The 27,448-nt window shown below is 35.9% G+C and overlaps 1 protein-coding gene and 1 pseudogene across 2 annotated transcripts in view; one reads left to right on the top strand and one right to left on the bottom strand.

Annotated features, from left to right (window-relative positions):
* Positions 1-27,448, bottom strand: part of Grik2 (glutamate ionotropic receptor kainate type subunit 2) — a 624,705-nt gene that overhangs the window by 235,009 nt on the left and 362,248 nt on the right. For both annotated transcript variants that reach the window (XM_036168913.1, XM_036168912.1), the window contains exons 8-9: positions 22,044-22,187; positions 18,594-18,701 (exon numbers count right to left, since the gene is read on the bottom strand). In XM_036168913.1, the coding sequence (XP_036024806.1) occupies positions 18,594-18,701; positions 22,044-22,187 (252 nt within the window). The remainder of the gene's footprint in view (positions 1-18,593; positions 18,702-22,043; positions 22,188-27,448) is intronic.
* LOC118570431 lies at positions 25,662-25,977 on the top strand (annotated as a pseudogene).

The following is a 27,448-nucleotide window of genomic DNA, read 5'->3' as shown; positions in this document are numbered from 1 at the left end:
ATCAATCTCCATTATGAACAAAGATTTAAATATACTCGGTAGAATCCAAAAACACATCAAAGTTATCATCCACCAAGATCAAGTAAACTTCATCGTAGAGATGCAGGGATGGTTGAAAATACAAAAATCAATAAATCTAATCAATCATATAAACAAACTGAAAAAAAAAAACACATAATCATCTCATTAGATTCAGAAAACTGTTTGGACAAAACCCAACATTCTATCATGATAAAAGTCCTGAAGGGATTCAGGACACAAGAAACATACCTAAATATAATAAAGACAATTTACAGCAAACCAACATCAACTTATATTGGAGAGAAACCTCAAAGAAATTCCACTAAAATCAGGAACAACACAAGCTTGTCATAATTCCTGATTTAAAGTTGAACTTCAAAGTTCTAGTAATAAAAAACTGCATGATATTAGCATAAAAATAAACACATTGATCAAAAGAGTTAAATTGAAGACCCAGACATAAATCCAAACACCTATGAACACCTGATTTTTGATAAAGAAGCCAGAAATACACACTGCAAAAGATAAAGCATCTTCAACAAATAGCGTGGATCTAACTGGATATCAGTGTGTAGAAGAATAAAATAGATCCATACTTACAACACTGACCAAAACTCAACTCCAAATGGATCAAAATCTTCAACATAAAACCAGATACCCTGAACCTGATAGAAAGTAAATTGAGGATTCACCTTAAATGCATTGGCACAGGAGAAGACTTTCTGAATAGAACACCAATAGCGCAGATACTAAGATCAACAATTAAGAAATGGGACCTCATGAAACTGAAGGTCTTATGAAAAGCAAATGACACTGTCATTTGGACAAAGCAGCAGCCTACAGAATGGGATAATATTTACCAATTACACATCCATAGAAAAGTAATAGCCAAACTATACAAAGAACTCAAGAAACTGGATATTAAAATGGCAAATAATCCAATTAAAAATGAGGTCCAGAGCTAAATATGTAACTAGAGGAAACTAAATAGCTAGAAAACACTTAAATGTTCAACAACCTTAGCCATTAGGTAAATGCAAATTAAAATTACTTTTAGATTCTATTTTATACCTGCAGTTTTTTATTACTAGAACTTTGAAGTTCAACTTTAAATCAGGAATGATGAAAGCTTGTGTTGTTCCTGATTTTAGTGGAATGGCTAAGATCCATAACACAAGTGACAGTTTATGCTGGCAAGTATGTGGAACAAGGAAAACACTCATCCATTGCTGAAAGGAGTACAAACTTGAACAGACACTATAGAAATTAGTATGGAAGTTCCTCAGAAGGATGGGAATCAACTTACATAAGACTAGCTATTGCAACTCTTGCTCTTATACCCAAAGATTACTTCACTTTACCACAACCATGCACATCCATATTAATGTTGCTCTATTAATATTAGACTGAAATTTGAAATAATCTAGATCTCCCTCAACAGAAGAATGGATAAAGAAAATGAAGTACATTTACAAAATCAAATATTATTCAGCTTTTCAAAAAATGACATCATGAAATCTGCAGTCAAATGGAATTAGAAAAACTCAACCTGAGTGAGGTAACACAGACCCAAAAAGAAAAATATGCTATCTATTACTTTATATGTGGATATTAGCCATTAAATAAATGATAACAAAGCCACAATTTGTAGACCCAAAATGATTAGGTAGATAGGAAGACACTGGAGGGACTCATGGATCTCCCTGAGATGGAGAAATGGAGTAGATTTTTGTTGTACATTAGTTGAAAATTTCTTGCATTTGTTTATGCTGTGGAATATTTGTTTAATGATGTGAAGATGTGTTGCATTCTTTTATGTTGCCTTTGTTTACCTCTGGCAAGCTGTGTTACTTTGCCTGTCTTTGATTTGTCTAATAAAGAGCTAAATGGCCAATAGTAAGGCAGGAGAAAGGATGGGGGGGGGCAGGAAGAGAATAAACAGGAAGAGAAATCTGGGAGGGGAGGATTGAGGAGCCAGAGAAAGATTAGAGGAAGACTCCTAGGACCAGCCATCCAGCTACACAGCAAGCCACAAAGTAAGAAGTAAAGAAAGGTCTACAGAAAAAGAGAAAGATAAAGGCCCAGGGGGATAATTCAAGTTAAGAAAAGCTAGCAAGAAACAAGCCAATCTAAGGCTGGGTATTCATAAGAAAGAATAATCCTCTGTATATTTATTTGGGAGCTGGGTAGAGGGCCCACAAAGAGCAAAGAACCAAGAAGTAAAAACAACCAACTACAGATTTTATTGGTTAACTGCAGACAGGATCAGGGACAGGAACAGGAGAATTAGGTGGGATGGGGGAATGGAGATGGGATTGAGGGAGAGACTTAGTGGAGAGACAGCTAGAATAGAGGAGTATTTGAGGTGTGGTTTGGAAAACAAATTCAGTGAAATCTTCCTATAGTTTATAAAAGCAATCCTAATGATGTCTCCAAATAATGAGGGAGACATAGTCTCAAGCATGTAAAATACATGCTTAGTAATTTATATGTGAATAAATGAATGAGAGAAATTCATCATGAAGAAGCTTAAATTTTATCTATTTAGTATTTCATTTTAATATATTTATAACTGGGCCTGGTGATATAGATTGGTAATATCAGCTACACAGAGGATAAGGAAGTTCAGAGGACAAAGGTTTCCCTGTGTTCTTTTATCTCTATGTATTATTTTGTTCAAGATATTTACCTGATTATTATCTTTACCATATACTTGCTATTCTCCTAAGATACCTTTGGTTTCTGTTTTATTTCTTTAACTTATTATTTTTAAAATTTTTCTACATGTGTGAGGTATCCACATTATTTCCATATCATGTCCATCCCTGCCACTGTCCCCTGACTCCTTCCATCCCAACCTCACTCTCAAATTAATGACCTCTATTATTTTTTAATTGTTATTGTTACACACACACACACACACACACACACACACACACACACACACACACCTATACAATCTGCTATGTTTGATATATATCTTAAAGTATATATGTATTCTGGATAAATATTTTATCTTTAATTTTAAATTCTCAGAAATCTTTAAATTCTTCTATAATTTTCAGTAATTGCATTCATTGTTTTAGTATCTGTCTTGTTTGTCTTTGTACATAAATAGGTGTTCATAAATATTTTAAAGTGTTTTGTTTCGATAAGTAGACTATTTAGTTTTATGTGTAGACAGCTTTCTAAGAATAATGTCCCTTTGTTTAGTAACCACATTAATGCTTCATTTCCAAAGAATATTTCCAGTTCTTAAAATCTGCATACTCATTCTTCTTATCAGCAATAGGCGTGTATCATTTCTTTTAAAGGTATATGTCAGCTCTGTTTTAAGCAGAATTACTGGGCATGTCTTTTCTTCTCTCTGAAATTTTAGTAATCAGATGCTTGGCAAGAATATCAGCAACATATTTGAACAGGAATAAAATGACTATTCCCAGATAGGTGTGGAAATATTAGTTGTAAAATCTTATTTAAACATGAGAAACACTTTCAATTGAACTACTCACTTAAATGACATAGTGGAATTCTATACAAATTTTCTTTATATCATGAAATTGAACTTTTTTTTAGCAGAAAACCAATTGAATATTTACAGAATTTAAAATATCATCATTGTCTTTATTCTGAAACTATTGAGTTGAAGTGTAAGGATATGATAGCACCCTTACCCAGCTTGCGGCATGTTGTTGGCCCTGATCTCAAACCTCAGTACTTATGTACATGTACACATGAACACACACACAAATATATATCCAAATAAAACTATCATCTTTATTATATGCATAGTTTTACATAGCATGAGACAAATGTGTCAGACTTGAACAAAATTATTGTAATAGTTCTCTAAAGAAGACTTGGTGATGTAATGAGAAATTATCCCAGGTGTTCTGTTTTGAGTCTCAGCATACTGTGAAATCTCTATCATGGAATAAGTTTGTATTAAAAAAAAACATATTAACAGTAATAAATTGTGTACAACCAAGTGATCCATGAGTATAGTTTGTCTTGTGTATAATAACAATTCATCCTTAGGAAAGGGATTTTTTTTTATTGTACTTCTGAGAGAATTGAAAAGTAAAAAACTGAAGAATTAGTTTACAAAATATACTGACATACAGTTAAAAGATGGCTATTCTTATAATTTGCTTGAATATAAATTGGTGAAATGCCTAATTCTCTATTAAATTATTTCTGAAAAACTTGCAAACCAAGGTTTTCCAAGTCAATACGGTACATAAAAATGGATATAGGGATTTTTAAAAAGATAGTAGTTGTCTTATTAAGTGTTGGTGAGAATTTATAGATTGTTACCACTCTCAATCCTTAAATATTAACAAATATGATATAGTTGAAAAATTTCCAGTGATCATTGATATCAACATTTGGTAGTTGTGTGTTTCCACTGGAGTATGAATTAAGATAAAAATAGTATCTATCTAGCACCTGATTTCACAAAGATAGACAGAAATCACTTTATACAAGGTCTGTGCTGCCTACTAACAAGTACTCAGCATGAAAGGGAACAGGATACATTCCTGTATGTTAATTGACATGTAAACACAGTGCAAAGAAAATCCTATTAATTCACCATTTGAGAACTGTAGCGCACATTGAGAACAGTAACTCATTAAATGTATAATTTGCTTATTAAAAAAAGGATTAGTAAAATGAACTTTTATTTTTCACATTTAGGGTTTTCATTTTTGTCTAGGATAAATGTAACCTTTTGTTTAATTACAAATTTAAGAGCTTGGTGGTGAGATTACATTTTTTATTAAGACATTTTTTTATTCATTTTACATACCAACCAGAGATCCCCCTCTCTTCCCTCCTCCTCCCACTCACATCCAGCATTCCCCTACCAATTCATGCCCCATTCACTCCTCTGAAAAGGTAAGGCCTCCCATGGGGAATCAGCAGAGCATGGTACACTCAGTTGAGGGAAGCCCAAGGGGGCTTACATTTTTTAAGTGAAATTTGGATTGGTGAATTAAGTGTTCTCAACAATGTCATTTTCCAAGGATATATGCACTTCAGATTTGGTGGGATTTGAAATCTCCTGCCTAGTATTTAAAATTTAGTTAATTTAGTTGAAATTCATCAATTAAGAAAACTTCAAATTATATTTGTTATCTGATGGGACAAATAAGAAATCTGTGGGTTGAAACAAGAAATTGTCTGCCCAGAAATGAAGAAATCCTACTGGCTTTTAAGCAAAAACATCATCCAAAAATGTTTTTTAAAAATACTCTACCAAACTAAAGATTAAAAATTGTCAAAGAAAGTAACAACTATAAATAAAGCAACATGGAAATATCCACATGGTTCTGTGTAGTGGATAGTCATCCCAGCACTGGCCTGGAAGTTCCAACCCCCATTGAGGCTTGGGTAATGGTCACACCCACAAGGCGGGGTGGAGGAGGAAGCAGAAGACCGAGGATTGAGAGGAGGTCTGGCTCTTGGTTCTGGGACCCTGGACGCTGGAGGTAGACCGAGCAGAGTTCTCCAGAGAACACCACCAGACTGTACTATACCTTTGCCAGACCCTGCAACCTACCCCTTCATTTGTAAGTTACCCCACAAAATAAACCTCCCTTTTAATTAAGTGGAGAGGCCTTAATAATTTCACCAATATCTGGCGCCCAATGTTTGTGGTATGAATTCATGAAATAGCCTCTTGCTTGTGGCCTTGTGAGCCCGCTCGGCAGGCTGTGGTGGCACATGCCGGTAGGTAGGATTTACTGAAGAAGTCAGAGGCAGGAGGATCCCGAGTTGAGGCCGGCCTAGGAGAAGAATTGCCAGGACCATTGTGTTACAAGAAAGCATTGGCAAAGGTCAGTTTGGAAAAGGTTTGCAAGAGAAATGCTGGGGAGAAATTGCTGTGAAGATTTTCTCTTCTAGGGAAGAACGTTTCATGGTTCCGAAAGACAGACAGACATGAGATTGTGATTGCTCCAAACCACAGAGGAGGCACAAAAAAAAAAAAAAAAAAAAAAAAAAAAAAAAGTCTTCAGAGAACCATTGAACATGCCTAACAGCAACTTTGAAATCTTCAAAAGAATGATGGGACCCAACAAAGATGAATTCATGTGGACTATGGTAAAGCCATTAGCACCACGGAAAGATTGACTTTGTACTACAAACTGGTCAGGACAATTTCAAGATGACTGGCTGAGATCCAGCCTCAACAAGGACTTGAAACAAGCCCTGTACTTTCTCATTATGCAGTGGCTGGACAAATGATACAGGACTTGACAATTAACACCAAAATTTTCTTTTCAGGATCCCCTAAAGATGGAAGTAATTTTAAGAAGACGATGCCCACATCCCCAAAAAGTGGGATGGGAGGTTTTCGGGCATTTAATGAGTTTTGGATATTGTCATTGTTTATGATGATTGGTTACAAGTTGTTAATTGTTAATGGTCATGAAAAAAGCTGAACATGAAGATTAGATTCAGAGGTTTTGTTTTAAAAAGAAAAGGAAAAAGGAGAATATAGATATGAGGTAGATCACTGAATCTACTCTGAGAAAAAAGATGAAGAAATAATAGGATAAATGGGTAGATCACTGAATCTACTCTAAAAAGAAAAAGGAGAAGATATAAAAATGACAAAAGGTAGATTACTGAATCTGTTATGAAAAGAAAAATACTTTTAAAAAAAGGAACTATTTGTTTTAAATAGGGTAAGTAATGAAAACTTTTTTGTCTGAGTTTATCAAATGTTACTGGACTGGACATTATTATATATAATGGAGTTTTTCATCTGAATTTGTCAAATGTTACTGGACTAGACATTGTTAATGTAATTCTTGACTGTATATATTGTATATACTTATTGGATAGTTTTTCTTGTATTAGTTATAACCTTTTTTTAATTTTAGACAAAAACAGGGGAAATGTGGTGGTATTGTGTTCCCCAAAATATTGTGTGTTCCCTGAAATAAACATATCTGGGGTCAGAGAACAGACAGCCACTAGAACAAAGCCAAAAATGGTGTCTAGAAAATGGGAAGAGTAAGCTATAGCAGAAGTTGGGTGGTGGTGGTACACATCTTTAATCCCAGCACTTGGGAGATAGAGCTAGCTGCATCTCTGAGTTCAAGGCCACTTTAGAAACAGCTAAGCATGGTGACCCACGCCTTTAATCCCAGAAACACAACCTTTAATCCCAGGGAGTGGGGGCAGAAAGAGAAAGGTATATAAGGTGTGAGGACCAGGAACTAAGGGGAAAAGCATGTAGTGAGTAAAGCATGTAGTTAGTTAAGCATTTGGTTACTTAAGCATTTGGTTGGTTAAGCGTTCAGGTTTTGGAGCCACACAGTTCAGCTGAGATTCAATCTGGATGAGGACTCAGAAGCTTCCAGCCTGAGGAAACAGAATCACCTGAGGAAATAGCAAGGTGAGATAGCCGTGCTTGTTCTGTTTCTCTGATCTTCTAGCATTCACCCCAATAGCTGGCCTCGGGTTTGATTTCATTAATAAGACTCTTTAAGATTCATGCTACATCTGGCGCCCCACGTTGGGCGCCAGAATTTCAGACAATCTTACCCATTACTCTGAGAGTTACAGCAGAATCTACAGTTAGTCTAACTGAGATTTAACTATCTGAGCATTCTCACAATACCCAACAGAGATACCATCGCCCCCCTAAACAGCAGGAAGCAATTCTAAGAGAACGACGCCCCTTATCCCTAAGGTTTCATATTTCTCAGGGTTATGGATAATGGTTCTAGTGTTGGGGGTGGAAGAAACTGTTAAACTCAGTACTCTCCTTAAGGAAAGAAAATATATCTCACAAAAAACATAAAAGAAGAAATGGAATGGATAGGTATAAGATATTATGGTGGACTATCATATACATTAGTAAACAAATTTAGTAATATAGCAGCCTTTGCACTGTTATGAATTCTTATATGTTGATACAAATATAAACCGTTTATATTCCTTTTTAAGATAATTTGTATATTGATACAAATACAGAACTATGTTATATTGCATACATATTTTTACTCTTATTTGAAATATTTGTATATTGATACAAATGTGAATTTATATCTGTCATACTGTATGTATTTTCTACTTCTGTCTAAGATATTCTGTATACTGATATATATTTAGGATTATTATCATATTGCATATTGCACTATACATTCCTACCTCTGTTAAAGATATTTTGTGTATTGTCACAATTTAAAGTCATTGTCCTTTTACTGCACATTTGCTTACAGAGTGTTTGCCTTATTTATAGGAAGCCTTAGTCCTTAGGTTGTTTAGGCAGATAAGACTTATAGAGTTATTGTCACCTATGCTTGTCATCTCTAAAATTATGTTCGTTAGGTTATCCATATTTATAAATACATAGGTCAGATGGACAGGTAATCTTCAAACACTTCATGGACCTAAAGAATATGGCATTTAAATAACTTAGAATTCTGTTGATGTGAGACACAATTGCTCCTGGCAGCACCAATTTGATCCCGAGAGAATGTTGGGCTTCTAAGACATTTCCATTTGGAAGTTTGTCTTCTTGGCACAAAATGGCCTACTGGGCAAAGAACTGCCCTTGCCTCAACTGCTGACAGTACAAATGCTGTCCTTTCTGGACAAGCGGGACACAAGGAAAGCGACCACTATACTTTGCCAAGACAGGGTAAGATGGTCTTTCAGAATTCCTGCTTCTGAAAATGGTCTGTCAGATACTCTAGGCCTGTAGCCAATTTGAATGCACCAACGATGCTGAGAAACATTAGGTGACTGTCCAGGTTGCTAGCTGTCTCTGTCTACTCTTGCAAGACTCCCAAAAGTTGCTTGCGTCCTTCTCCCATTTCTCAGGTATTATATTCCTTCTCAGGTCTTTGATGAGGTTGGAGATTAGCAGTTATAGTTACAACTTAGTATATATACATATATAATATCTTAGATAGAATATATTAAGTATTAGACTCAGGTTCTTTAGGATAGGACACCTTTTGGAATGATCTTTGTAACATGCCACCTACCCATGCCCTAGACTTCCCTGGATTTTACTATGTGTTTTTTGCTTGATATTACTTGCACTTATTGTAATTCCAACTTATCTAAGTCATTATCCCTCATTACTCCTGGACAATATTTGATAACCATCTCTTTGTATATAGTCTTGTATTAGGTTAGAACTTTCTTATTTAGACAAAAGGGGGAGATGTAGTGGATAGCCATCCCAGCATTGGCCGGGAAGTTCCAACCCCCACTGAGGCTTCGGTAATGGTCATGCCCACAAGGCAGGGTGGAGGAGGAAGCAGAAGACTGAGGATCAAGAGGAGGTCTCTCTCTTGGTTCCGGGCCCCTGGATGCTGGAGGTAGACAGAGCAGCGTTCTCCAGAGAACACCACCGGACTGCACTATACCTTTGCCAGACCCTGCAACCTACCCCTTCATTTGTAAGTTACTCCACAAAATAAACCTCCCTTTTAACTACGTGGAGTGGCCTTAATAATTTCACCAATAGTTCTGAGTCAAGGAATATGATTAATTCTAAATAAGAGACAAATTAAATGGTAATCATTTGCAAACAAATACATTTGTCTTTGTGTAGCCTAGAAGGTAAACACAGTTCTGAGTAGCTTTAAGATCACTGGACAATGTTGCCATTGACAATGATTTCTTATAGGGAGTCAATATAAATCAGTTCTTGAGAAAGTTCAATTCATGGCTACCATAGGGACCAGGATGTATGTACCAAATACTATCAAGCATGAAAGATAATAACTTCTGTGCATCATATATCTAGAATTCTATTAAAGAAATAATTCTAATTTATCTGACATGGAGATTCAGGTGTAGACAAACTTTGAAAACTGTAAATCCTATTTAGATGTCTTTTATTTAGGCCATTAATAGGAACAGGATTCTACAGGCCAGTGGAAGTTCAACAGTGAAGATTCCTATAGAAAATGCCACTTTTCATAAGAGAAGTAAAGTTCTTCATGAACAGTTGGACCTCTGAGGTAGTTTGGAAAAAAAAAATGTCCCCCAAAAGGAGTGCCATTATTAGGAGGTGTGGCCTTGTTGGAGGTAGTGTGTCATATGGGGACCAGCTTTTGCTCGAGCTTCCCTCAGTGTGACAGTAACGACTTCCTGTGGCCTGCCAATGAAGATGTAAGGACTCTCTCAGCTCCAGCACCATGTCTACCTGCACTCTGCCATGCTTTCTACCATGATAATGAACTGAATCTCTGAAACTGTAAGCCACAAACTCAAATGTTTTCCTTATAAGAGTTGCTGTGGTCACGATGTCTTTGTGTAGCAATAGGAAACCCAGATTAAGACAGAAATTGCTGTGAGTGGCCTGACCATGCTTTTGTGTGGAGTAATAGGTACATGGTACTTTGAGTTAGAAAAGCAGTAGGTTGCTTTAAGTACTGCCTAATGGGGCATATTAGTAGGAGCATAGACAACCATGGTGATAATAATGAATTGAAATTCCGGGAGCTGGCTCAAAAAGTTTGAGAGAAGAACTTTAGTATATTGCTTAGAAATCACTCTTATGATGTTTTGGTGAAGTAAGTGGCTGCCTTTTGGCCCTGTCTGAGGAGTGTGCCTGAGGTTAAAATGAAGAGTTTTGGATTAATTTCATTGGCACAAGAAATCTCCAAACAGCCATAGACTCTGTCATGTGGATATTAGTGTTAATTATAATGAAGATTTATAAAGGAAAGGAGCAAGCTCAGCAAGGAAAAATATTTGAGGAAAATAAGAGCACCAAAAAGAGGAATGGAGCTAAGTCCTGTGTTCAAGGAGATGAAAAGATTAAGAAATGGAATAAAGGCGGTGGCCAGCTCAGGGCAAGATCCCACCCAGCTAAATTTCCAATTTGTATAAAGGAACTAAAGAAAAATTTAGAGCTGGGTGAGGCATGTCCTTAATCCCAGCACTGGGAAGGCAGAGGCTGGCAGATCTCTGAGACTGAGGTCAGCCTGGTCTACAGAGCGAGTTTCAGGACAGTCAAGCTTAAGCTGTGAAATAAAGCAAGCTGGCAAAGATGTAATTGTCCAAGAGGGCTATGTTCCAGCCCCAGCAAGCAGCAGAATTGGGCATCTTTCAACCACATGGTTCTGACTTTAGAGGTAAGGATAGAAGAAAGGAGTTATGGAATAAAGCAGCTAAGGCCAAGCATGTGTCAGGGATGTCCATGAATAGAAGCCTAGTAGAGAGGCCATTGGCTAAAGCTGTGAAGTTGAAACCTGGATTATCTTGAAGAACCCAAGATGTTAGAAATGCCAGAGTACTGGGATAACTCCTGAGGATAGCTACCAACAGGGATTGGAACCAGCCCAAAAGAAAGAAGTATGTTACAGTCATAAAAAGCTGAATGGAACTGGAGATGTAAAGAACATTTTGACACCAGACATAGAGATGTAGAATTTGTAGTGTGCCCAGCTAGTTTTTGGTCTTGTAGTTGTCCAGTATTTCCTTGCTATGTTCCCTTGTGCCATTATATGATGGAAGTATGTGGTTTGCTTTTTTATTTTAATTTTTACAGGGGATTACAGTTAAGAGATTGCCTTTCTTCTCAGAAGACTTTAGAATTTGAAACAAGCTTGAAAGTGTAATAGTCTATGAGGACTTTTGAAGTTGGACTGAATGCATTTTTTTTTTTTCATTATGATATGGCTATAAGCCTTTGGGGACCTGGGAGTGGAATGCAGTGATTTGGAAGAAAACGGCTTACAAAAGGAGTGGCCTATTAGGAGGCATGGCCTTGTGGGAGAAAATGTGTCACTGTGAGGGCAAGCTTTGAAGTCTCTTTTGTTCAAACTTCCCTCAGTATAACAGTCACTAGACTTCCTGTTTTCTGCCAATGAAGTGGTAAGGACTCAGCTCCAACACCCTATCTAAATGCACACTGCAATGCTCCCTGCCATGATCATAATGGCCTGAATGTCTGAACTGTAAGCCACAAATTCAGTTAAATATTTTCCTTATAAGAGTTGCTGTAGTCATGGTGTCTTTTCACAGCAATAGAAAAGACAAACTAAGACAACATCAAACATATACACTGCAAACTCAGCAAACCAGCCTTTCACTGCTGTTGTCATCCTGTCCACATATTACAGAACCCCAGAGCTCCAATCACAGGTTCCTGAATTACAAATATATGTGTTCTTATGGGTACAGATACAAATGGTAGCTACAGAGAAACCAAAGAACGTTCATGTTGAAATAAACCTTCAATTCAACTTCAAGCACAAGGATGGCTAGAGAAATGATCCAATGCTTAAGAGCACTTGCTGTCCTTCCACAGGAGCTTGGGCACCAGCACACACAGCAGGTAGCTTACAACCATCTGTATCTCTAACTCCAAACTATGTAAGAGCCTTTCTGACATATTCATACAGATGACTAAAAATAACAATAAACTACTTGTTGTAGCACGAATTGTTAGAAGGTCTTACTAATAAAAACAAACCTGAGGCCAGGTATTGGGGTGAATCCTGGAAGATCAGAGAAGCAGAACAAGCCACAGCCACCTCCCTCACCTTGCCATTTCCTCAGCTGATCCTTTTTCCTCAGACTGGAAGCCTCTGAGTCCTCATCCAAATGGCTCTCAGCTGAACTGTGCTGTTCCAAAGCCTAAAAGCTTAACCAGCTAGTTCCTGGTTTTCACACCTTATATACCTTTCTGCTTTCTGCCATTACTCCCTGTGACTAAAGGTGTGAGTCACCCACCATTCCTGGCTGTTTCCAGTGTGGCCTTATACTCACAGACATCCAGAGGATCTCTGCCTCTCAAGTGATAGGATTAAAGGTGTGAGTGCCACCATTTTCTGGCCTTGATATCTAGTGGCTGTTCTGTTCTCTGACCCCAGGTAAGTTTATTGGGGTGCACAATATTTTGGGGAACACAATATCACCACAACTTGTAAGTTTAACATGACAAACATAATTTTTTATTACTTCTTTTATTTTTGAGATTCCAATATATTTATATCATTTCCCCCTTTCCTTTACTCCCTCTAAATATTTTAAATTTTAAAGTGGTTTACTTATGAATATTTAATCTATATTTTTTTTATATTTATATTATTATAAATTCATTATAAGTGTGTGTCTATATGACAAATAATAATTTATAAATTCTGACTTTTATAAACTTTGGAAAACCTCTATTCTATATCTATCACATTTTTGTTTGTTTGTTTTTGTGAAGCTGAGGATCGAACCCAGGGCCTTGTGCTTGCTAGGCAAGCGCTCTACCACTGAGCTAAATCCACAAGCCTCTATCACATTTTTAAGACCTTTCCGTAGAACAAGCAAGTTAGAAATTGATTTTATTATGAAACTATGATTAGCATTGAATTTTTCATACCGTCTAACAGTTCCACACCCTGACATACTGTAACTGGCCAAATAAATGTCTTGCTTGCAACTTTTACTTTTCAAAATCAGCACAGTATTAATATACAAATTTAATTTTAAAGAGATATGTTTTACAAGATACAGTCTATTTTAATAATACATATCTTTCAGTTGGAGAGGTAGGGATGTCTTTTATTTTGGTATATATTTTAATATAGATATCAAAATCATGAGGGTATCCAGATACAAAATTTGACACATGAGGAGCTGAAATGTAGTTTGTACCACAAATTAAAGGCAAATATCTTCTGTACAAAAATAACCTTTCTGAATAGCAAATAATATATAATAAATGATAGGCTTTTCACCTTTAGAAAATGCATGATGTTATGATTGTATAAAACATGATATACTATTAAAAAAAAACAGTCATTTGGTGGGACTAAGTGACATTATTATTTGATTGTAGTTTCTGACAATAGATTTTGTTTTATGTATAAATGATTATTTTCCTAAAAGTAGTAACTAGTTTGTTCAGTTTGCAATGGAATGACATTTGCCTGTGGTATCAACTCTGCCAAAATTTATTTTTGTAAAGCTTTCCAATTCTTCTTGCTATAGATGCAATCCTTTCAAATAATATTCTAAATTCACTTTAAATAAATTTATACCTTATCACATTAAACATGTGTTTGTCTCATCTGAAGCTGGTCTTTCTCAATTTCACAGCAATAGTTCAGGGAGCAATACAAGTTACACTAAACTATTTTCAGTTGTATGTCATATTTTGAATTCATATTCACCAATGATAGACATCATTATACTGTTAATTTTTAAGACATTTTGGTATTTCCTCATTAATCAACTTTTTGATCCCTTAATACTATTTTTCTCCTCCTTCTTAATGACTTCAAGAATTCCATTTACATACTGAACATGCAAATAAATAATGCCAAAATGTGTATTATACTTTGACTCAGGAACTCTGAGGCAAGAGCTATACAAGCTAAATAACATCTGCAATGGTCTGCAGAGAATGCCCAGTACCCATCCACAAATGGCAGCACCCCTATGTGGCCACAGCCTTGCAAATTTTGAATGAACAAAAAATATCTAATATGCCTTATAAACAACATTCAAGATGCTCATTCCTAGCTATATCTCTTCCTGTTTCCATGTTAGCAATCTCCAATCAGAGCATGCTTTTGACCCCCTGTCTTCCTCTGAGTGTTGGCTTAAGAACAGTAGCTGTTGTTTCCTTAGAGGTAGCTCCAAACAACAAATTTATGTTTATGGGGCTTTTGTTCATTTCCACAAAGAAAAAAAATCTATAAATGAGACAATAATATTTCTGTACCTTCAATGTTTTGAAACTTTATCATTAGAGGGTCATATTTTATACTTGTGTTATACACCCTCTTGTCATTATAAACATTACTGTCATTTCACCTGCACTATAAAATCCTCCAATTTCTTGAAAATGTTAATCCATAGTATTGGGCATCTGGAACCTGGATATTGCCATTCTCTGTTCACAGTGCTGTTGTAAAAGATAACTCTCCCTTAGATATTAGAATAAGTAGTCTGTGTGAATTATGTCTTGGGATTTTCATAATGCCCCTTCATTCTTTCAAAGGCTGACAAAAATCTCCTGAAGATGTACTTTGTGCTAGATACTTTTCTAAGGCATGGCTACATTAAACAGTTGAAGTATGAGGTATTTTTCTAGCTAACATGATGTGTATTAATAAGTCATAAACAGCACTGATAGGATGGTAAGAGATAAGCAGTGCTTTCCAAGTCATATTTGGATTTTGGATAAAAACACAGTGGGAAGCCACAGAAGGGTTTAAACAGAGCTACAGACGACTTGTTTTAGAGAACACCTGTCTGGATATTATGGTCTGATGAATGGAATCTAAGGATAATAGAACTAGATGTGTCTGAGGATGGCATCATAGCTTTATGGTAATACATGTCCTGGTTTGTTTCAGCAATGGATGTGGCAATATTTTAGGTGCATTTTGAATGCACAATAGACAATATGACCTTTGTTCCAATGAAAATAATTTAAGTGTTGAGAAGCATTGCTTTTCATTTTCTTAATCTGGTACACCACATACAAGACTACTCAGCAAGAAATTCATCTGTCTTATTGCCTAAGATAGATAAAGTCTGGAATGGTACCCAATGAGCATTCTGCGTGAAAGAAGGCACTGTCTAAAGATGCTTCAAGAGATGTGTACTGGAGATTCAAGGCCCTTGCCAATATAGATGAGAAGAGTTTATTTTGATATGTAGTTATTATTGAAATAGAAATGGTAACTGTAACACAACTCCAGGCTCCGTGCCCTGAGGATATCACACTGCTCTCTCTGTGTGTAATAGGAACCTATTTGTTATTTATGGATTTTCTTCTACATAGTTGTAATAATAAAAAGTGTGAGAGTGTTTTTCTATCAATATTCTAATTATGCTCATATTTCAGTAGTTATTAAAATGTATTAGTTTGCTCATTGCTTTTATCAATAACAGACAATAAGCAGTTTAAGGAATCAATGGTTAATAGTGGCTCACAGTTTGAGGTTCAGTCCCTCAAGTTGAGAGCACTTGGCAACGGAAGCATGAGACACCTGGTCACACTGCATCCATAGCAAAGACAATGGCTGAATTTTCAGTCTGTTTATACTCTTATTTAGGTTATTATTCTAGCCCAAGATACAGTGATATCTAATTTTATGTTGAGTCTTCTTACCTCATCAAAACCCTCCTGAGAATACCCTAAGAGGCATTATCAGATGGTTTTTTCCAAAGATGATTCTAGACCCTGCCATGTTGACAAGATTAACCATCAAGAGTTCACACTGATTATCTCATAACATGAAAGGCTTTCTGGTTGGGGATATGACTCATTTGGGAGGATGCTTGACCAACATGCATAAAGTGTTAAGTTTGATCCAATATATATATGATAATGCATGATTTTAAGCACTCAGGAGAGAAAGGCAGGAAGCTCAGAAGTTCAGCATAATTTTCTGGTACATAGTGGGGATTGAGGCCAGTCTACCATACATGAAGTCTGTCTCAAAAGAAAACAAAATTCATTCAGGTCATTTCTAAAAGTCTCCATAACATTAAACAGTTCCAATATGGTTCAAGTTCATTATGTTTCTTCTGAAACTCAAGGAAATCTTTTAACTATGAGCCCCTATAAAATAACAAATGAACTGCATTGCTGTAATTATACAATCACACAAAATAAACTTTTCATTCCAAAAAAGGTAGAAGTAAACATAATAAGGAAAAATTTGACTCAATATTTTCCCATTATTCAAAAGCTAATTAATTCTAAGACCTTCATCTACTGTTATTCTTTAGTTTTTTCAGAAATATTCATCTATTGTGTGTGTGCTTTCTTTTAGGATTTTGAACCAAATAACATTGAGGAGAATTATTATATATATTAATGTTTAAAACAAATACTTATGTTTCAGGAGTGCACACAAGCCACTTTGAGGCTTGTAATCATGTAATATCCATAACTCACACTGTTTCACTTTTCTTGCATTGGAGAATTATCCCATATACATGGAAACCATTTTATATATAGGTCTTTCTGTGAGCCCATTGGAATCCAGGGGAATGTTCTGTACTTGTCTTAATTTTGAGTCAAAGAAAACTGGATCATTGTCAATATTAAGAACATCATTATCATCAGAAATCATACTAGTGACTTAGATATTTCCAAAATGTAATGTAATCACATCCCAGAAGGCTGCTAGATAAACATCTGTTATCAAATCCAGACTTAGATCCAAGAAATGTTTACATTGTAAAAGCAGGATAGTTCAGAAGTCATTGTGTCATGATTTGTATTCCAGTTTCTTTTTTTCTTTTTCTTTTTTCTTTTTTTCTTTTTTATTTCTTTCTTTCTTTCCTTCCTTCTTTCTTTCTTTCTCTTCCTTCCTTCCTTCCTTCCTTTCTTCGTTTCATTGTTTCTTCCTTCCTTCCTTCCTTCCTTCCTTCCTTCCTTCCTTTCTTACTTTCTCTTTCCTTGTTTTTCTTTGTTTCTTTGTTTGTTTCTTTCTTTCATTTTTTGTTTGTTTGTTTGTTTGTTTTTTCGAGACAGGGTTTCTCTGTGTAGTTTTGGTGCCTGTCCTTGATCTTGCTCTGTAGACCAGGCTGGCCTCAAACTCACAGAGATCTGCCTGGCTCTGCCTTCTGAGTGCTGGGATAAAAGGCATGCAACACCACCACCTGGCTGTATTCCAGTTTCTTATACTGCATTCTTCACTTTACATTGTTTCAACAAGTGGTACAATCTGGAAATCTCAGTAGGCAAAAGTAATTGTTCTACTACCCAGGTCATCAAACTGTCATGGTGTATGCACATTTGTTTCATGACATTATAAAAGAAATATGTACTTTTCTTCTCTCCTGGGTAGCTTGAGCTAGCTTTCAAATATGTTGGTATATGTCAGCCTGGGGAAAACTCTATCCTAATTCAACTCCAAATACGATTGCTCAATTAAATATCCTTTACTGTGTTTAAGGCAAAACTATTTCAGTCAAATAGAACTTTTACTAAGCTCTTATCAAAATATCTGATCATCTCAGGTCTTCAATGAACTATGAGAAAATTCTAAATTGATACATCAGAAATACTAACACACTGCAATATTCTACATTATTTTTAGAGTAAGCCTCTGAACCCTAGACACAGAATCATGTAATCTGAGGCAGTGTTATCCTTTCCATTCATGTACCTACATAATTTACTTTTGTATATTAATTTAGATACTTCACTTTAAAATGCCACAGCATGAAAATGTTTTTTTTTTTCCTTAAAAAATCATTTAAGGCTATATTACAAGTAGGAAACAATTAGCAGTGATTCCTAGCAGCAAAGTGGCAGCCACAGTCACCTGTAATGCCAGCTCCTGCCTCATAGGCACCAAGCTTGATTGTGATACAAAAATAAGGATGCAGGAAAAAATACTCATACACATATAAGTAAGATAAATGTTTTTTAAATTACAAAAATCCTTTAGTCTTAAATCTTTGTTGTCAATTATTGTACTTAATATAATATATTGGAGAATTATGTGGAAATTATTTAATAAAGCTAAAGAAATATGAATTGTGACTTTAGCAAAGCTGTGTTTCTTTTTTCATTACCATGTTTCATTTGATGATTAAATATTCAAAACAAAGGACTTACATACCTTCTCCAATCCTTCCTCTTTGAGACTGATCACATCCAAATCAAAATCTGTCCTTAAACCATTGGTTTTGTTGAAAGTTATTCTGCCCGTGAGGCCTTCCCAGTGAGCCTGAAAAACAAAGCCCACAATTAACAGGCAAAAGACAGGAGGTAAGATGGAATCCTGTGGTCACTGGTAACCTGAGCTACTTTCCATTAACAGTCAAGAAACAAGAGACAAACTGGTGTCCTGTGATCACTAGCAATCTGAGCTCCTTTATGATGGCATTCTGTGTTTACTAGCAAATTGAGCTGCTTTACTTCTCATGAAATGAAAGAGTTTTTGCCTCAATAACTTCCTAACTTCTGTTCGAAATATAAAAATATACAGCTTATATTATCAATGTTTATAGGTACAAGTTTTTTCTTTAGAAAAATTAGCAGGGTATATTATATGAGATAAGATATTGAATATATCACTTGGTATAACTATAAAAATATGATGGACTAACTCCCTAAATTCATAACAGCAACAAATGTATTACTCTGAACAAAACTGAGTCCAGAAAAGCCTGTGGTACTACTTCTGTTAACAATTTTCCCTTATAATAATCAATGTCACATTTCCCTGAAGAAGACAGGATAATATATCATAATTATTTTATATTAGGTTATAATGTCTATAAAAGATGTTCCCAGTGAAAAATGAGGTAGGAATATCATCACTCCAAGGTTTAGCAAATGGATGTGTAGCATGAATCTTAAAATCAAACCCAGAGCCAGGTATTGGGGTGAATGCTGGATGATCAGAGAAGCAGAACAAGCCACAGCCACCTCACCTCACCAATTCTTCAGCTGATGCTGTTTCCTCTGACTGGAAGCTTCTGAGTCCTCATCCAAAATGAATCTCAGCTGGACTGTGCTGCTGCTCAAAAGCCTAAAAGCTTAACCAGGTTCTAGTTCCTGGTTCTCATGCCTTATATGTTTCCTGCCATCACTTCCTGGGGTTAAAGGTGGGTGTCATCATGCCTGGCTGTTTCCAGTGTGGCTTTGAACTCACAGAAATCTGGATGGATTTCTGCCTCCAGAATGCTAGGATTAAAAGTATGTGTGCCACCATTTTCTGGCCTCTATGTCTATCTAGTGGCTGTTTAGTTCTCTGACCCCAGATAAGTTTATTAGGATACACAATATATTGGGGGATACAATATATCACCATATGAATGGATTTTATTTTAAATACATTTTTTCCCTATTTCGACTGTTATTTAGCCAAAATTACATGTTTTCCACCATCTGACATCTGGAAATAGCTTGGAAAAGTAATTACCTGAAAATTTTTAATGATGCAGTATGAGCATGCAATTGTATAGTTTGAACTAATGTACACTATGAGCCCGAACACATGGTTCTTAAAATACTATGATTAATATTTTAGTAATGAATGTAAATCAGTATCATCACTACATCATTTCTCAGTCACCATGCTTGTTTCTCAGATACTAGTGCTAGTATACACATATTTCAAAATGGTTTTCAGCTAATAAATTATAAATGAAACAGAAAACGTGGTAATTACCTGTTTCATATTACAATATGTCTCCAATAAAAAAATTATTTACCCAACATCTTAAAAAGAAAAAATATTCAGATGATAAAAAATTCTAATAATGTAACAACAGACAAAAGGATCAGAAAGTGCCAGAACATATGTAGAAAAGAGCAAAATGGAACTAGGTAGAGAACAGTAAAAATAAAACAGGAAAAAAACAGGTAAGTAATGAAAATTCTTTAACATACTCAAGTTTCAACTTCCTAGCAACCAAAGCAGAAAAGAAAAGATGATGAAATTGTAATATGCACTCTTCACATTTGGAGGCCTCCCAGCTACTTGGAATAAACAGCTTTGCTGGTACTGGAACCTGTAAGAAATTTCTCCTGTTGGTCCTCTTACAGGGAATACTGTGATTTAGTGGACAAGGCTCTCAATTACACCCTACAATAAATACAGTGGGATGTCATACAGCTGTTTTTTTTTTTTCCTCAGGGCCAGCGGACACCTATCACAGTCATAATGCTCACTCAAATGCTGAGTTCAGAAAAATCAATTCGTTAACCACTGAGACCTGTGATCTATGAACAGAGAGCTCTGAGAAGGGAGAGTATTTTAAACCAAAAGTGAATGTAGTGTGCAAAGTGACTAAGAAAGACCATGTTCTTCAGGGACAGTCAGGACTCCTAGCTGAGCTCAATGAAAACGGCCCATGAAAATGCATGGAAATTGTTTACCAATACAGTGAGGTTCCTATTCACAATCTTCTTTGTGTTTTTGTTCCATGATAAATAATTCATTATAAAATTAATTGAGGGTTAATTTTAAGGCAATGATGAAAAATCCTAAGTGTACCAATGTCTGTGATTGTTTTCATAGTGAAGATAAATGTCCATTTAAATTTTCAACCAAGAAAAGTGTGCTAAGCAAACAAAGGACTTCTCTTCATAGAAAGAAGAGAAAAATGCAAAAGAAAAAAAAGTGGGTGTGCACATAGGTGTAAATGAGAAATTTTCCCCCTGTTTTTTCTTGCTTCAGGCTTGGTCAAAATCAAAGAAAAGCAATACATGGTCACAAACATGACTCCATTACACAGTGAGAAGTACACATTTTGCACTTTGTGAATTCATATATTATTTTTGTTTTTGTTTTTGTGTTTCAAAGTGATAGGGATTGAATTTAGGCCTCATATATGTTAGGCAAGCAATTTACCATTGAACTACATTCCAAAACCTGATATATTTATTTTTAATATGAATAGTTAATTCAAATAAAATAGTTTTACATTTTATTTCACATAGTTCAATAGTTGAAAATAGCTATGCCTCATATATTATTTTAACTTTTATGTACGCTAAATGACATTCATGATAAAAATACAGTTAATATTTTATTGCCTAAAATACCATTCTTTAGACATCTATATCTATACCTAAATAAAAAGCAGAGAGATAGATTTTCAAAAATAAGGCTATTATCACCAACCACGCTTTCAATAGGTCATAGATTTCATATGTTTAGGTCATTATAGGCATGCTGATAAATATTGTATTGTATTAAATTATTTGTAAAATAACAGTTGTTATTTTATTGTATAGCCTCAATATAAGGGCTTTTGCTTTGTTTTATTGTATCTTGTTTTATCCAGTTTCATTGCTGTCTTGTAGAGGCCTGCTCTTTTCTGAAGAAGAAACTGGGGGAGTGGATCTGGGGAGAGCGAATGTGAGGGGCAGTTAGGAGGAGCAGAGGGAGGAATACATTGGACAAGAGAGGAACATATTTTCATTAAAAATTAGAGAGAAAGGAAAAGGTGAGTTTACCTGCCTAGGGGAAGAAAAGTCATTTCAGTTTTTGTGTTTGTTTTGTTTTGAGTGCTAGGTGAACTGCACTGAGCTCATTCAGAGTCCTGTCTTTTCTTACCTCTTTAATTAGGCTCATAAAGCGAGTCCCGAAGCGCCAGGGTTTGTGTCGATTACACTGCAAGGAACTGACTGTCATCTGTGGAAACTGTTGTACAGCCACGGACACAACATGTACCGCATCATACATCAGAGCAGCATCTGTCTGAAAGCCCAGAGGAAGGACATATGTGTTCACAAAAAGTGCAACAGGGCAGGCAGCATCAAGAGAAGAATGGGGTAAGGAAAATATATATTTCCAGTGTTTCTTTATATTAGGGGAAAAAAAACAATTTCTTCTGCATCTTTTGGTTCTCTCAGCTAAGACAATGTGACCACATTACTACAACTCATTAAGAACAGTTGACAACCTGGCCTTTCTTTCAGAAAGCAATAGCTCAGTTATGCAGTGCCCTGGTATCCCCTTTGTACCTGGAAATACATGAGCATGCTATTTATTTCTCTTCTCTCTCTCTCTCCCTGGGTTCATCTTACTCCGTCTCACCACACATCACATACAATTGGATGAAATTGTGACATTTAGAATGATTATGTAGCTCACATATTATCCATAGAAGTAAGTAAACAGTTCCTCTGTACAAGAGGAATAAAAGAGATTTTAAAGAGGGTTACTCAAAAAATCTTAAAGATATAAGACCAGATCTTGTCTTCAGCTGTATTTTCAAATATCCATTCTTGAGTCATGATGCATCATTTCACAGACTGAGTCTCAGGGTGTGTGTTAATCCCTTTTCAAGAACCTAAGCTTAATCTCTTGTGCTGCTTTCTTCACTCAAAATTTCCATATCAATAAAAGTTCATTTGGCTTCTCAAGTAAAATGCATATGAAAACTACTGTTCTGCACCTGCTCAAGGAATCAGCCACTTTGTGAGTTGATAATAAAAAATAATGTTTATGACTTGTAACAAACACAAGGCTTGGTGACTGTCAAGAGATTAGTTAAGAAGACGCTCTCACCATGTTTTTGTGATCTATGCCACATTTCATACCTACAGGAGAGGGTCGCATTGGCAGAAATGGTAGCAGTGAACTTTGAGCCATCTGCTTGGCAGGCTTTACAATAAAAGCATGTATTTCCCTTTCTCATTCACACAATTAGTGGGCTATGAAATGAATTCCAAACTGAATAGGAACCCTGTAGATCACATTGTGTGCCACAATACAGGACAAAATGAGGAGACTGTATTTTTCCATTCAAATGCATGCTAAGAGCTTTACCACAAGAAGTAGAAGAAGGTTAAGGAGCACACTGCAAAGGCAGAACATAGAAGTAGTCATTTTGTCCTTTATATATTAACAGATGGCTCATTTCACTTATCCTATTAGCTGTATGGTGGTACCTCAAGGAGTGAATACAATCCAGAAATCCAATATGAGCCTTACAGTTACACTATTTGGTTTGGATCTGGGTTAATACCTGAAAAATACACCTAGTATATCATACTTCTAGAACTAAAAGTAATTACCAAATTTGAAAAATGTATTTTTTTCCCAAAATGTAATGAAATTTTATACCATATAACTATCTGAGAAAGATAGGCAGAGATGAAATCTTTCAAGTATTATTGACAGGACAGTTTCACAGCATCACCACAGAAAAACACCTTAAAGTGTCCATTCTCTTTCTAAATTCAAATTCCATGTCCTGATGTGCTGGTCAGTCTTGTCAACTTGACTGCCTTAGAGTCACCTAGAAGGCAGGCCTCTGGGAAGAAGCCATTTCTCCAGAAGTTTAACTGGGGAATGAAGAACTTACCATCCCATAGGCTAGCATCCTGGGCAATAAATAAATAAACAAATAAATGAATGAATGAGTGAGTGAATGAATGAGTGACAAGAGAGGGCCACCCACAACCAGCTGTCTCACACACCTGCTACTACTTTAGCCACAGACTGTACACAGTAACTGTGAACTGAATGTACTCTTCCTCCCCTGTCACTTTTGTCAAGAACTTTGTTGTAACAATGGGAAAAGGAACTAATATATCAGAGTCTGGCTTAAAGGAAAAAAATCACAAATAAGAACAAAAACTATGAACACTAATTTTACAGGTATTTTACACTGGAATTCTATTAAGTATCTTTTCAAGCTCTAATACCATAGAACTGGAAGTAAATAACAACAAAGTCTTTGGAAACCATACCAATATAGGGGAAATAACTCATTCCTGAACAAACAGTCAATGAGGATAGATAAAGTACATTAAAAAAAAAGTCTTAAGAGAAATACAAAAAGAGACATAAAATTTTAAAAAAGCTATTGAGTACTAACAGGAGCATTTACAGCAATTAATATCTATTTTTAAAAACCATAAATAATTTACATAAGCAACCTAGTGCTATACCTCAAGGAAATGAAAACACAGTAACCAACCAAACATCAAATTAATTGGAAGAAAGACATAATAAATATCAGAGTGGAAATAAGCAAAATATAGAACTGGAAAAGAAAATGGCACCTGGAACTGCTGTTTCTAGAAAATACTGTGTCCTTACAGGGGCCCAAAATGTACTAAATGTGACGATAGGCTGCCTCTCTGCCTTCATTTTGTTTCTGTCTCAATCACTTTTCATATTCCATAATTACTCAAAGAATAACTGACTACCAAACATACCTTGTGCCCCTTTGGGTCTGAAAGTACAAAAACAAGAGTTATTTTCCTCAGCTCCAATCAACTTGGGTTACAGGAACTGAAACCAAAGCTTCACAGGACCAACAGCCCTCGAATTGAGGACAAGTGTCAAATTATAGCAAAGCTGTAATTTGGAGCAGAAGTAACCAGAAATGGCACCAATAACACCTTCTTCAGACCATCTCACAGAAGCAGAATTAGAGTAAAGATCAATCATACACAGACCAGACAGCACTTTGGCCAGGAATGGATATATATAAATACCCCATGACCCTTTTCCTAGTTCTTTCTCTATTTAAACCTAAGACTCATGTCACTACATAGAATCCCCTTGAAATCACTGGACCTTTTTATTTCTTCCTCTTCCTATTGTGCCTTATCAAATACTTTTTCTCTGGTTTTTAGTATTACTCATCTTCTGAAAATACTGAAATAGATGACTGAGCAGACCCAGTTGAATATGACATTTTATTGGTTATTTCAGTCATTTTCTAATCAAATACAAAGAAGCTCAATTAGAAATTGGTATATAACATATCTACAAAGTAAAATATTTTAAAAAATAAAGCTAATAAATCTTTATATATAATATATAATAAATCTTTATATAGAATAATTTTAAAAATGAAAAAGAAGGCTTACATAAAACCAAAGATTTACTGATACCACAGAAATTACATGGCTGATTGAGATTGTAACTTAGGCTCGGGCACCTTGATAATATTGACTCATAAAGAAAATAAAAGATGATTCTTTTTTCATCATATGTACTTGTATAAAAAGATCCCATCAAAGAAAACCTCAGAACAAGATTGCTTCCACTGCTAAATTTTACCATAAATTCAAACAGAGAAAAAAAAAGTCTTCCAGATTTATATTCTAAAGCCATAATTACCCTGATACCAAAACATGACAAAGACATTACACAAAGGGAGTTAAAAGCCAATATTGGTCCTGTCGCGGCCGCCATCAGAGAGCTGCAGCCATGGCCCGGCGCTACCCCATGGCCATGGGCCTCAACAAGGGCCGCAAGGTGACCAAGAAAGTCAGCAAGCCGAGGCACAGCCGGCGCCGCGGGGGCCTCACTAAGCACACCAAGTTCCTGCGGGACATGACCCTGGAGGTGTGCGGCTTCGTGCCCTACGAGCACCGCGCCTTGGAGCTGCTCAAGGTGTCCAAGGACAAGCACGCTCAAGTTCATCAAGAAGAGGGTGGGCACGCACTTCCTCGCCAAGAGGAAGCGGGAGGAGCTGAGCAACGTGCTGGCTGCCATGCCGAAGGCTGCGGCCAAGAAGGACTGACCCCTGCCCCTAATAAACGTGGCTACCGCGCAGAAAAAAAAAAAAAAGCCAATGTTGTTGATGAACCTAGACAAAGAAATCCTCAAGAAAATGCTACTAAAGAGAGTTTTTAGTGTAAACAGTACACTGAAAGAATTATTGACGATGAGTCTCAAGTTCAGAAAATTACCTTATCTTAAGAAGGTAAACCGTAATGGAGAAAGATGCTCAGTATTGATCTTTGGCCTCTGCACATACAAGCATGCATCCCATGAACATATAACACACACACACACACACACACACACACACACACACACACACACACACACACTTCAACTCAATCAAGATGACTATGCCTCAGAGTTTCAAGTACTTGCAACGATGGCTGAAAGCACATTGGTCAATAAACATGATGCCTTGATACAAGACACCAACAGAAGGAACGACCAAAGTCATATGATCATTTTAACAGATGTAGAACTCATACCAGATAAAATGTTTTAACTTAGGAGTAATAGAGTCCAGTCTGATAAAGTCTATTTATAACAAGGCAACAGCTCACAACATATTGAATGCTGGAAAACTGGCAGTGACATATTAAGGTACAGCATGACAAGATGCCCTCTTTTGTCACTTTCATCCATGATGATACCAGAAGTTCTACCCAAAGAAATTAGGCAAGATCATAAAATAAATGGCATTTAACTTGGAAAGAAAAAAATGTCAAATTGTCACTATGTACAGATTACGTAATCTTAATAAAAACAATAAACACACCTCAAAACACTATTAGAATTATATTTAATTAGAATTACTATTAATTCAGCAAAGCAGCAGGATATAAACTCAGCATCAAAATAAATTGCTTTGCTTTATAGCAATAGTGACTTGTCTGAGTTATAAATCAGCAAAGCAGTCCTACTTAAAACAGCCACAAAAATATAATAAAGTATATTCAACTATATTCAAGCAAACAGGGGAAAGTTTTTCTACAATCTAGCTATAAAACACACTAGAATAAGTTGAAAAAGACAGGAGCAAATATTCAGGGATTACAATAGTTAATATTGTGAAAATAAAGGAGGGAATATGAATGGCCAAATAAATCTGGGCTAAAAGAATACAGCAAGATGTTTTAATCTACCTGAATAAAAACACACTCCGAACATAGCACAACACTTAGAGGAAAATAGCCACACCAACCTACAGGATAAAATAAGGAGGGAACCAGGCGTTGCAGTCTGAGTTTTGACTAAGGTGACTCAATGGGCAATGAAGAAAAGATGAACACTTCAACATATGGGCTCGCAAAATGGACAGCCATTCATAAAACGAGGGCGGAAGCCCTGCTCTCTCTGGGTACAATTTAGTAACACATTAAACTACTAAGAGAAGGAGCAATGGAAATTCCATTAGCATGAATAACATTTAAAAAAAGAACAAGAGACAAATGTGAAAATGCACAAATGGAATTACATAAAAATAAAAT

This window comes from Onychomys torridus, chromosome 19 (genome assembly GCF_903995425.1).
Source record: "Onychomys torridus chromosome 19, mOncTor1.1, whole genome shotgun sequence".
Classification (NCBI taxonomy): domain Eukaryota; kingdom Metazoa; phylum Chordata; class Mammalia; order Rodentia; family Cricetidae; genus Onychomys; species Onychomys torridus.
Note: the sequence above shows the minus strand (reverse complement) of the source record. Positions and strands in the feature narration are given on the sequence as shown.